We start from the raw sequence: 13313 nt of genomic DNA on the forward strand, positions 1-13313 counted from the left end.
TTCTGAGAATGTTTTACTAGTGTAGGCTTAACTGCTGCCTGTGGCATGATAGAATTCAATAGACCGGAAAAGGAAAAAGACAGGAGTTCCCCATTCCTTGTGGAAAACCTGCACTTCAGTATTAGTTCTCAATAAACCCTGCAGTCCATTACTGACCTGCGGCCTGGGGACTTCATTCCTGCGAGCTGCTCCCACGGGTGGCTGGGAGGGAGGAGTGTGGTCGCAGTGGAGAAGAAAACCACAGGACTGTGCTCTGAATCCATGTTTTCATCATCATTCAAAATTGGGTTTGGTCTGACAACAGGGAGAATAGTATTAAAATCTCACCCTTCCCAAACTAATTTGGATACTATGTCCTGTGGTTTAAGATAATACAAGTAACCAGTTTTCTCAGTTTTTATCGTCCACTTTGTCATGGTAAAAACTTTTGTTTCACTAATTTGAGCAGTTTGTTTTTTTCTAGACAAAGTAGTGGGTTACATTTATGGCTGATGGTTCAGATTGGTGTTTTTCTCTGGGTTTTGTGGGGTGTGGTGAGTTTGGCATTTTTCAGCTCCTTGACAGGAGGGGCAGAGTTCATGGTTCAGGGCTCATATGCCCGTGCTCTATTTTGACAGACAACGATACTTTGTTCGCAAAAGCATAACCATGTGCATTTATACGCGATTAGACATTAACTGATTACTTTACAAACTACACTGAAAAGAAGCTTCCCGTAGTGATGCTTCCCTCTCAGATAAGCATAACTTTTTAAAAATTCCCTGTTAGCCGAAAACTGACAGCTTCCCCCTTCAACTTTTAAGCACTTGTGAGCATCTGACAAGGGTCCCTCTCTGAGATATTCTGGAGCAGTAAGTTGATCTCAAGTGGGTTTGGTTGTTTTTGTTTCTTCTCATTAACCACACAGGCACTCTTAAGCTGTCATAGGTTTGGATTTTGTTTTGAACAAATACCATCACACTAGGTTGGAAATGCCTTTTTCAGTGGCACTCGGAGGATATAGTTCAGACTTTCAGGATACAGTAGAGGTTAACTATTGCAATATTTTGATGGTAGAACTTGAATATGTGCTTGATTTTTTGCGAACAGATTGATGAGTCTTCTGCATCAATTTCTCTGGCGCAGCTTATTAAGGTATATTCTTGTCAAATACTTAAAATATAACAAGTGTTTGCTTTGTATTTTTAAATCTTATACTGTGATCTGTAGCTGGATAACTGTTGTAATGTGAACAAAACTTAATTTTTAATAATTTACAGTACTTGTTTTAACTTTAAAATGTGTGCATATTTTGTTACTGTCTTGTAAAGATTAGTTCCCAGTTTGGGAAGATAGAAGGGGAGTAACTTCTCAGCCACAACGTACTGTTGCAGTATTACCTTCAGAACACAACACTTCAGAAGCTGTTTTGCTGTTTCTCAGATTTTTCCTTAATTTTGCACTGGAAACTAACAGAATTTTCACAGAATAATTTAATTTGCTGTAAGTTGTGAACAGCCAAAAGAGAAGCGTTCCTGTACCATGCACAACTGCATGGCTATTTTCTAATTTCTAGCCACTGTATAGATCCATTTGTGGAACGCTGCACAGTTTCATGTAGACAGTGGACAACACAATCTGATTTGTTTGAATGCAGGCTGTGGAAATTGTGTAAATGTACCTAATTGTTTGTAGGAACATACCACGTGTACGTGTGGCATATTAGCAGATGTGACTTTCTGAAGCTGTTGTAAAGCCATGTTTTGCTATGGAACTGCTTGCATTATTTGCTCAACGCTGTGTAACTTTGCCTGGGAAAGCACTAGTGATTGCACTGTGTGAAAAGGAGGAGTGCTAGCCAGGGAAATTACTAGTTTTTAAAGTGACAAGGATTAGAGAAGGTAGGGCCCAATGCAGAGGAACTAGTTCTTTCTTCTGAAAATAAAGGCTGGAGTTCATTACCAAGAAAGAGAAATCTCCTCTCCCTCCCAATGCAGAATTAAATTGTGTATATTTGGGAAGACAAAAAAACAAACAAACAAACAAACAAACAAACAAACAAACAAACACACCCAATTAGTTTGGAAGGTAGCCACCAAAAGAAATTGGTCTCCATTAGTGCTGTCCCTAAACGTACCCTTGGTTCTGTAAACTCATGTGAAGTTTTACTCTAAAATGTGAAATGCTGTCAAAGTGGTGTACGCATTGAAGCTTTCGAGAAAATTTAAGTGTTTCAGAAAAATGCAGGAACATGGCATAAAGCAGCTCAAAACTGTTACTTATTCTAACCTCTTCAGTGCAGGCTGGTTTAGCGTGGAGGCAACGTGTTGCAAAAAAGTTTTCTGCATTATTATTACTATGTATGAAATGCTTTATTTGAATTTTGGTCTATTCCTAGTAATGCTTAGTCATTTTGGGACGTGTTTTGTAAATGGTTTGGGTTCAAACAAATCAGTCGAGTGTCTGTAAAGTTTTCTGTAAATGTTAATGAAAGTTATTTCATGGATGTCAACCTGGATTATGTTACAGATGAGAAAAAACTGTGTCTATGAAACGGCCATTTAATAAACTGTTGAAACTAGCTGGTTACTTTTGTGGATGAATGCATATAAAAACAGACACACCAGTGGTTGATCTGAGTGACAGGTTCCTGAAGGTCCAAATCATTTACAGTCGCTCCCTTAGGCCCTGCTTGTGTCTGCACTAGTGTGTAATAAAAACATTTGAACAAACACTACTGAAAAAATAATCAGCTGGCTTCAACAATGTGACGATCTCGTTCTGTGTAAGGTTTCTGTTACAATTTGCATGTTAAAAAGACACAGTCAACTGGAGAAGAACTGCAGGTTGTGCTGACTGCAGTTAAATCCCTTCATATGAAGAAGTTAGTAGGCAGGGGACGTGCCGTTTGGCTGCCGACAGCACGTGACGGTCAAATTTCTACCGAAAAGAATTTTTCCTGAGGCATTATAAGAAGCTTGATTCCTTTTAAAGCTTCTGTGTCTGAAGCCAAATTTCAGCAAGCAACATCTTCCCCAACTCTTAAGTTGTGTGTCCCTTTAATGCTGGAAAATGTAAATAATGATACTTGCATAGAACTCTCTCAACTAAATGTACAGTGAAGACCTTCCCCTTCAAATAGTCTGGAGCTTGAGAATCAGTTTAAAACTACTGGATAATAATTTTTTTTTCTACACATAACTTCAATCCACTTGGAAGAAAACTGGACTGGTTACGCAAGACTTTATGTAAGGTACAAACAGAGCCTAAGGTTTTGAGTGCCCAAGAATGCTCTTTTCAAGTAGGTTAAGAGGCACATAAACACCCCGTCATGGCATAAGGACTCCCCAGAACACCTTCAGGAGAACTATATTTTATATAAGCAGCTGTATTCATGCAACCTCAGCTAGGCTGGTGCTGCTCTTTACAGGATTAGCTGAGTGGTGTTGTCTTCAGCTGTGCGGGCTTAGATGTGTTCCTAATGTGTGTGTCAAATAACTGCCTGTTAAACAGACTGCCAATCTGGCTGAAGCCAACGCTTCCGAAGAAGACAAGATAAAAGCTGTGATGATACAGTCTTGCCGACAGTATGATCCAATCAAGTAAGTGTTGACAATGTCAAATCTGTTCTCTAAAGGCTATGGAAAAATTGTAGAGATGTTTGTTTGAACAAGAGTGACACATGCATACCTTTTTCTTTTTTTTCCCCAAAAAATTTTAGTTACATGAAGAAATCCTTGGGTCTACCTCCACCATCATATACTTGTTTTCGTTGCGGAAATCCTGGCCACTATATAAAGAACTGCCCAACAAATGGGGTAATATGGTGGGGGACTTCTGGTGTTACTTTGTTTTTAATTGTTGTGCCTCGGCAGTTATGTGACAAATACATGAATATTCATCTTGACAATTGTTCCTCTCGGGGTGAAATACAGAGGTTATATGGCAATGGTGCAAAGCCCTTCAAAATCCAAGGGAAAGATGGAATTGTCAACATGAAATTTTCTTTTTTTCTACGTCATAGACATTACATGTGCCCACAGATCTTCCGCTGTGAACTTGAATGCATATCTTTATATATTTCAATATTGCTGGAATTTTTCTGTTAGAAAGTTCAAAACACTGCTCAAGCCTTTGGAGCATCCTGGCTATATTCATCAAGCAACCCTTAGGCTAAGTTAAAGGGGAGGATTAGAGGCTTTTGCTGCTCAAAATAATCAATGAAATGTCATTGTAAGTGTGGGTCTTAAGATGAGATATGTCCGTATCTCTTTTCTTATCAGGACAAAAAATTTGAGTCTGTTCCCAGAATTAAAAAGAGCACAGGAATTCCAAGGAGTTTCATGGTGGAGGTGAAAGATCCCAATACGAAGGGTGCTATGCTGACCAAGACAGGAAAATATGTGATACCAACTATTAATGCGTAAGTATGGAATTACTGGGACTGACCAAAAAGTGAACGAGAGAAGCCGTGTGTAAATGCCTGAGTGACAGTGCAACCAAGTTGGCCATCGTCTGTAATTACGGGGGAGGAAGCACTGTCATCGGATCTTAACCTTGAAATCTGTGACACTTTCTAATATTAAAACAGGGCGCTCCTGCTGTTTGTGTCCCTGGAAATCGGTTAAGCTGCTGGTATGCTCAGAACCTGTACTCCTACAAAGCATTTCAGTAGTGTTTACAGTGGAGTCGTTCCCTTTGAAAGCTCCTTTTGCTTCTGGTTTACGTTTCAAAAGCTTTTTGAAAAATTTACCATAGAGCTGTTGGACTGAGATGTCCTTCCCCTCTGGCTTTTACCAAAGCCCACGTGTGAAACAGACTGACAATTTCCTGTTGCTATAAATGAAGAGAATACTCCTGTGTGCTGACAAGAGTGGCTGTTTTAAAATGCACTTGGAAGCACTTCTGATTTTCTGTCATGGATCTCCTTTCATAGAAGCTGTGACACGGACTTCCATTTATAAAACATAATTACTCAGAGACTAACTTTACCCCGAGCCTGCAATTTACATTCACCCTCTGGCAAAGGAGAGGTGGGATTCATGTCACCTGATTTCTAGCTGTCAAAAATGATTTTTCCAGTCTGATCTAATTTCTTAGATGATCCAACAAACGGGAAAGTTCTGCAGAAGGAAGGTTGTTCCCCCCCTCCCTCTTCCAGTGTTGTGACTCTAGAAGAGTAGTTTAAACTAAATGCCTGTGGTTGTGAAGGCTAATGTGGAGTGAGAATTCCATCGATCATCCTCCTTTCATAAAAGCCAAAGCTTGGAGAAGTTTTCCTTTATCCATCTTTAACTTTTTTCTTTTTCCTTCCCCACCCACCCTCCAGGGAAGCTTATGCTAGAGGAAAGAAGGAGAAGCCTCCCTTCTTACCAGAGGAGCCATCCTCTTCCTCCTCAGACGGTGATCCTCTTCCAGAGGAGTTGATATGTCTCATTTGTAGAGATATCTTGACTGACGCCGCTGTTATTCCCTGCTGTGGAAACAGTTATTGTGATGAATGTAAGTGTTCCTCCCATGTTTGTTAGCTCAAAGCACCACATCTGATCTTCTGAAAGCAGAAAAAGGAGATAACAAAATTAACTTTGCTAACAGCTCTATTTAATACTTAACTATACCCTGATTGGGGAAGAACCCTGCTCATAGAAATGAAGAAAAAAAAGAAGCAGAAAGCTTCTTTTTTTTTTTTTTTTTTTTGTGCAGGTGATTACAGTATTGGATATCAAATGCATTTAGCTTGTCCACAGCCTTTTCTCTCATGCAAAACTCTATGGCCACCTCGGGTGACTTCCTGTGATCTGCAACAAATGGCTAGTTAAGCATGTGATCCACATTCTCCTCCATGGGAGAGCTGGTTAAAGCCTTCAGGACTTGAACATACTAATGACTGAGATGCACTTTACTCATTAACCCTGAGGTTGGTGACTTCGCACTGTACTAGATAGTGGAAAAAAGACTAGTCAGAACATCAAGACACAGCCTACTCTACATCTTCAAATATTACAAGAGTGAGCTGTCAAAACTGCATAGTGTTTTGCTGCGCACTATCAATTTTTTACACTACTGAACATTTATAGATTCAGGCTCTCAATTCAAGACCATATTCACCATCAATCATTTCTGTGTTTTATAATCGATTAGAACCAACAAAATTTCCTTAGTTTGCCCATGAACTATTCTGATGATTCTAATTATTCACAGGTATTAGAACAGCATTACTGGAATCTGAGGAACATACATGCCCAACATGTCACCAGACAGATGTTTCTCCTGATTCTTTAATTGCCAACAAGTGCCTACGCCAGGTAACAGGAAGATTTTTACATCAACTGTTTGTAAGAAAAGTCTGTTTGTAAAAATCTGAAAGGGAAGAAGATACTAATTTACATCTCCTTAAGCAAGGCTGACTGAATAAAACTAGATTTATTTCTCAAGTACATTATCTGTTGTTACAGAAGCATACAACTCTTTAGAGACAATCTGGCAAATTCAGGTCACATTTTTGTTTAACATGATTGCCTCAGTTTGGTGTTAACACTGAAGTACTTTAAATACAGATACTCTGAGTTACCAGTCATTAGTATCAGTGTTTAATGTGATGTGTTCATACAGCACAGATCGCTTTGGGCTGGAAGAGACCTTTAAAGATCATCCAGTCCCAACCCCTTCCACCAGCCCTGTCCAACCTGGCCTTGAACCCTTCCAGGGAGGGGGCAGCCACAGCTCCTCTGGGCACCCTGGGCCAGCGCACAGGGAAGAGTTTCTGCCTTATGTCTAATCTGACTATATCTGTATGTTGGCTTATTTTAGGATTGATACTATTTATGGGAACACAGGAGTCATTTTACTCTGTGGAGGCTTTTGTCTGTATATCTCCTGGAGGTTCCTAATACCATCTTGTAAATGTTTTTCTGCCTTCAGGCTGTGAACAACTTCAAAAATGGAACTGGCTACACAAAAAGGCGCCGTAAGCAGATTCAGCAGCAACAGCAGCAGCAGCCGCCACCACCTCCGCCGGCGCTCATGGCTCCGACACCTCCTGCTGCTCTGGTGACGGCCTCTGAACTTGCTAAATCTTCCTCTGACAATCAGCACTTTGTTGGAAGAGAACATAAGTTTTCTTTCAACATATGCGTTGATTCTCATTCTTTGGTGGAGCTTATTTTCCAACTGTTTGCATTTATTCACCAGGGCTATCAGGTTCCTGTTCTCAAGCAGCCAGCATTACCAAGTCTTCTGGGCCCCCAAGGACAATCAATACCCACAGCTGGTAAGTAACTGCAACTTTAGAATTTCTTCTAAAAAATTGTCTTCAGATAAAGTGAATGGGATTTTTTTCTTTTTCCTCTCCCCACGCCAAAAGTTCATCCAATGAGAGCCGGTGGAATTCGCTCAGCAGGTGCCAGTCCAAGCTGGGAAATGTAAGTATTCTACAGAAATGAAACATATTATACATATTGTAAGCTGTTAAATGAGGTGGTAATGCGTAAGTTATAAAACAGCTGCATTATCATGAAATAAGTATGCACAGATAGTTGTGGAGAATACAAGTGGTAATTAATTTTTAAATGGCTTCATTTGGCCTAACAAAGGGGTTCTGTGCTTGCATTAAGGTTATTTAAAATAAAACTCCAGTGCGTGACTCAAAGAGGACTCTGAAAAATTAACTCTTTTTGAGGAAACCATAATTACATATCAAAATTAAATAAAATTAAAAGATCGGATGGAAAGCCAGCCTTTTGATTGCTGGCTGAATAGGGCTGAAGAAATTGATTTCCCAATAGAAATCAGCCTCCAATAGATTTTTTTAGCAATCTAATTAATATTGACAGAGCAAATTATTGGAGGAGGCAATGCTGTTATTTTATGACAATTTTGACTGTCTTCAGTTTAGTCATCTCAAATAGCCAAACTGTTTCACCTGGAGAGAGAGGATTCTTTTATCCATTATTGCAATGTCAAGTTATTCCTTCCTTTTGGTATGTATTTGTTGTAGAGAGATTGTAAGGGTGCACTGTGTTTATAAAATTGTAAAGATCAGTGAAAACAAAAACCAGGATCCATCTCACAGATTGTCTAAGACCTCAAATTCAGTAAGAAAGAAAATAAAAAGTCAGGGACAAGAACAGGCCAAATACATCATCACGAGGCAACAACACAGGAAACGTGTGGAAGAGGTTAGAAGTTTGAGAGCAGATGAGTTAATCCCTGTGCAGTACGTTGAAGATCAGAAGTGTGAAGTATTAAGTGTATCAAGGAGTGGCAGAGGAGCAGTGGGCACTTGGCTCGTGGGAGATGGGAGTCTCTTTTAAGCACAGGCAGACTCCATCCACAGTTGCAAAGCTGAGTATACGGAGAGAAGACTGAGGGAGCTGCTGGGGGTGAGGGTGTGGAAGGAAGTATGAGGATCGAGAAGTGAGTGTAGTCTCAAATGAACAGAAAGCAGGGAGGGAAAGTGCTCAAGGTGAGAACAAGAAGTGCTTGCCACCATGCTCCTGCTTCGTTCCTTCACCTTTCAAATCAGAGCAGAGTGTAACAAACAGTGATAGGTGTTTTGGGGTTTCTTTAGAAGTCCAGACTGAGGACGCCACACAGGGAACATAGCCAAAGGACTCAGAACCCAACAGTACCAGCACCAACACCGGTCTTTGTGCCTGTGCCTACACCTCCCTTGCACCCTCCACCACCCCACTGCACCTCCTCTCCCACCGCGGGTACCACCACCACCACCATTTCCTCCTCAGTACACACCTGGTCAGCCACACTCTGCTGAGTGCACTGTCCCCCCTCCAGGATATCCCCCAGCCCCTGTAAACATGTCATCAGCTTGGGTGACAACAGCAGCACCAGCGGCTCGTTCAAATCCCACCCCAACGACACGAGCGCCTCCTTTACAGAATCACAGAATCACTGAGATTGGAAAAGGCCTTTAAGATCATCAAGTCCAACCGTTAGCCCAACACTGCCAAGCCCACCACTAAACCACGTCCCCAAGCACCACATCTACACGTCTCTTAAATATCTCCAGGGATGGTGACTCCACCACTTCCCTGGGCAGCCTGCTCCAATGATCAACAGCCCTTTCGTTGAAAAAATTTTTCTTAATATGGATCCAAATCTCCCCTGGAGCAACTTGAGGCCATTTCCTCTTGTCCTATCCCTTGTTAGCTGGGAAAAGACACTGACACTCATCTCACTGCAACCTCCTTTCAGGTAGTTGTAGAGGGTGATGAGGTCTCCCCTCGGCCTCCTTTCCTCCAGGCTAAACAACCCCCAGTTCCCTCAGCCACTCCTCACAAGACTTGTTCTCTAGAGCCTCCACATCTTCATTGCCCTTCTCTGGACACGCTCCAGCACCTCGATGTCTTTCTGGCAGTGAGGGGCCCAAAGCTGAACCCAGTATAGGAGGTGCAGCCTCACCGGGGCCGAGTGCAGGGGGACGGTCACTGCCCTGGTCCTGCTGGGATTCCTGACACCAGCCAGGCTGCTCTCGGCCTCCCTTCCCTAGGGAGGAGTTTTCCAGAGAACAACAGAGACTTAAAGTGGAGTAGGCATTTGGCTCAATGAAGTTGCGCTGGTTTTCATGTTTATATTTTGATAGCGTATCGCACTGCAGTTACACTGCATCTGACATGAGCAAAAATGGCATCGTGTTCCTTCCAATATACTTTCTCGTTGCAGATGGCAAATGTGCAAAACTAAAACAAGACAAATGTAATTCTAAAACTTTCTCTAAGCCTTGTAGGAATTCTAAACTGCTTTTGCTTACATAGGATGTCCACCTTTTGCATTTGCATGCAGTATGCATTTTCTCATATTGGCCATGTTTTGTTTCTTGGTGTCTTTTGGTAAAAAAGGTCAAATTATAATTGGAATAAAGGTGAAACTTCTTTTAACAGGGAAAAGAAAAAGTCCAAACTCTATGAATTTACAAATCATTCTGCAAAGGAACTGATGGAATATAAAAAGATTCAAAAGGAGCATAGGCGTTAATTTTCCAGGTAACTGCCTTCCCTGTCTGTAATGGAGCAGCAGATTGGCTAGAAGAATCAGGAGGAGATCCACTCCACCTCTCTCTCGTTAGGTGGACTGGGTGATTCAAGGGATTAGCAGTGATAGGAGTTCCATACGTAGGTTAGTAGCTCCAATATGGTAGAGATTACAGTTGACCGACAGCGATAATTTGGCAGCAGTTCTTCCAGAGCAGGTGTGTCTTTCGGTAAAGCTTCTCTGCAGTGACGTCCTTTACCTCCTGACAGCCGTGAGGAGGCCAGAAACTGAATAGGTGCAGCTGCTGGATTTTTGTGTGTCTCCCTGCTCTGATTGTAACCATTACCACAAAGCACTTCGGAGGAGATATGGGAGAGAAATTGTCTTCATTTCCACTTTTGTTTACCTCATGTGGATACGTGGAGAGATTTTAACCTGGACTGCCAGCTGGTGGCTTTCACTAGTAATTTGTTGACATTTTAATTTTTTTCTTAGGAACTGAAAGGTCACACTGGTTTGTAGAGGAATCTTAAATTGGTAAAGGACTTTGAGAGGAGGCATGATGCCAATGAACATATGTGGAATAACGTGAAATGGCTCTTTAAAAAATAACAAAAGAAAAACTTGTGAAGAAGAAGCTCAGGGTAGCTGATGTTTTTTATCCCCAGAATTCACTCAGGCAGGAGTCTGAATAGCTCTCTCTTAGTACTGCTGTCAGTATCTTTCCTTGAATAATGGCCTCATGGCATATTACTAGATTCTGTGTTTACCAGCTTTTAGATATGACTTTTCTTGAAATACGGGCACTATCCTTGGTTAGAGCTACAGCTACGTGCAAAAATTTGCTAGGGCATCTGTCTAGAAGTCCTGTATGTAAGATTGCAGCACAAGTACTTTGCATCCTGTACAAGGTCCCAAATAAATAAGTAGGGAAGTTAAACAGACTAAGCTGGCACTGTAAAATGGAGCTTTACTGTCTTCAGGTGAAATCGTGTTTTCTTGATATTTGTTACTGTGCTGTAGCCATTAAAACTTGCTCTTTCTGCATCTTACTGCAACAAAAATGATTTGCACCGCAGGTGGTTGCGGAGTAGTGAAAAGTGTACACGTAGCAGTAGAAGCCAGTAACACCACCTTAAATCAGTCAATAGCTCTGGTAGTTCATGTGATAGAAGTAAGTGGAAATAGATGTGCCCTTCCTGTATATTTTCACACTAACGAAGCAGCAGTTCTGTCTTGTAAGTGGAAACCTTTGCGTGTTGCCAAATTCTTCCGTGTGCAGTAGCATTATGTCAGCATCTGAAAGAAGCTTTGACATGAGCATAGGGAGAAGAAAAAAAAAACAAACCAAATTTGGGAGGGAAAAAATTGGGGAGAGATACTCTTTTGAGTTCATTTCATTTATTTTTACTGTGTTGTGTCTTTCTTAAGGTCCAAGTTTCCCTGCAGTGCTTCATCTTACAGTAGAAGTTTGCATAGCTACTCCGAGGCAAGATCGGGTTCTTCCCGCACTCGCTCCTACTCTCGATCATTTCGTCGTTCCCGTTCTCGTTCCTACTCGCGATCGCCACCGTACCCAGGAAGAGGCAAAGGGAAGAGGCACAACCATCGTTCTAGGTCAAGGCCACGTGGTTATGATCAAGGGTCAAGGTCAAGATCACCCACATCCAGAAGGTCCCATTCACGGTCAAGGTCTCCAGTATTTAAAGGCCAGCCTCCCCCTAAACTTAGAAGGAGAGAGGGAGCATTTTAACAGACATACAGAGTTCCACCATATGATATGAAAGCTTCTTATGGCAGATCTGTTGGCTTTAGCGATCCATTTGACAAAGGACTGATGCAGAGAATGGGAAAGGAACTATAGGGAAAAATTTTACAAGGGCTGTGCTGTTGACACTCAAACTTGACCTCCAGTAAACAGAGAGGGCTTTTCTCCAGCTAGGTTTGGTCCACCTGGAACGAGATGGGAGGACTCACCAAATTCTCAGGAATGTAGGGAGAATTATTCTGGTGGGCAGAACTACCAAAATCATCATAGAGCCGGAAATTACGCTGAAAAACCTTCTGGAAGAGAGGGCGATGGCATCGAAGACGCTACAAAATCCAAAGAGAAGACGGTGGAAAAGCCACTGGAAGATGACAGAGGAAAGAAACATAAAAATTACCAGAAGAGAGGACAACAGGAGGAGAATTAAGGATTTCCCAGTCCTGAGTGGTATGGGAGGTGGGAGAAAACCAAGGGAACCAGTTACAGCAGCAGATGTTAAAACGAACTCTCTGTTCCCAAGCAGAGATGATGCCACCCCTGTGAGAGATAAGTTATGGAAGCAGATGCTGTTGCTTTCAGACCAACCTCTGAAAAGGAGAAAAAAAGAGAAGAATAAGCCAAAAGAGAAGAATAAGCCAAACCCAAAAACTGAAGTGACAGAGGAGAAAGTAGAAGTGGCCGTTCCTCCCAAGAAAGACAACATAGTAACTCCAGCTCCAGTTCCCAAGAGCAGGTGGACACCGATCATGAAAAATCTCCTTGACAGGAACCTCCTGTGAAAAAAGTGGAGGAGTAGACAACTTTAATTCCTTTATGTTCTTAATTCATCTTCATATGATCTCTTGTCAGGCATTTTTGAACTTGTGCATGCTCTTTATTTTGAAGAGAAGCACACAGCATCATTTCTCTTTTCTCGGTATCTAGCTACAGCTGCCAACCTTTCCAGAGCAGAGTTATGCTTAAAACTTATTTTTTTTTGTGAGGAGAGAAAGAGCAATCTCAGGAAAATATCTGCCCTGTAACAGTCACATTAAGAAGAAGTGGTAATGACTGCAAACGTGACTTTCGAGTAACTCAGCTGGGCTAATAGATGTTCAAATAAGCTTACTGCCCTCAGACCAAAATCTTATTTGGAACATATAATTAAATGGGCAGCTTGCTCTCTAGATTTCTTATTTGTGAATTCTTAAGCACTGATTATGTATTCACGTAGTGGTTTGGGTAGTCCAACATGTTGGTTAATTCTGACTTGGGGAGTTGCTGTAATTAGATAGCACTTGGTCAGTGCTGTTTTGGTTCTAGTTTGATTTGAGTTTATAATGGCTTTAATCTTCCTAATACAAGTCTTGGGTTTTTTGTTGTTACGTTTAATACAAATATTAAGACATGACTTCAAACAATAAACAACATGTGATAGAAAGAAACCTGATTCGGTATGTCTTTAATTAGATGTGTTGTATATTACAAGCCATGACAGGTCACTGGAAGATAACTTGATTGCTCAGTCCAGTAGACAGCTCCCTTTTACATTTGTTTTCTTTCTTGGATGCATCAAAAAGCTCAAGAAACTAAGGAA

At 41.4% G+C, this 13313-nt stretch overlaps 1 protein-coding gene across 1 annotated transcript; it reads left to right on the forward strand.

The window, feature by feature from the left end:
• Window positions 1–1065: 1065 nt before the first annotated feature.
• On the forward strand, window positions 1066–12164 carry LOC122154796 (E3 ubiquitin-protein ligase RBBP6-like). Its single transcript, XM_042806635.1, has 10 exons — window positions 1066–1134; window positions 3493–3581; window positions 3701–3797; window positions 4263–4402; window positions 5309–5481; window positions 6181–6284; window positions 6901–7249; window positions 7343–7400; window positions 11401–11541; window positions 12041–12164. The coding sequence occupies exons 1-10, from the start codon at window positions 1066–1068 to the stop codon at window positions 12162–12164; spliced, it is 1344 nt and encodes a 447-aa protein (XP_042662569.1).
• The last annotated feature ends 1149 nt before the right edge of the window (window positions 12165–13313 follow it).

Source organism: Tyto alba, unplaced genomic scaffold, assembly GCF_018691265.1.
Source record: "Tyto alba isolate M040663 unplaced genomic scaffold, T.alba_DEE_v4.0 Super-Scaffold_48, whole genome shotgun sequence".
Lineage (NCBI taxonomy): Eukaryota > Metazoa > Chordata > Aves > Strigiformes > Tytonidae > Tyto > Tyto alba.

Bases quoted from the DNA above. Each gene is read 5' to 3' on its own strand.
- LOC122154796 (XM_042806635.1), top strand. From the start codon at position 1,066: ATGTGCTTGATTTTTTGCGAACAGATTGATGAGTCTTCTGCATCAATT. The intron at 3,798-4,262 runs GTAATATGGTGG...TTTTCTTATCAG, and splicing joins AGAACTGCCCAACAAATGGG to GACAAAAAATTTGAGTCTGT. The intron at 6,285-6,900 runs GTAACAGGAAGA...TTCTGCCTTCAG, and splicing joins CCAACAAGTGCCTACGCCAG to GCTGTGAACAACTTCAAAAA.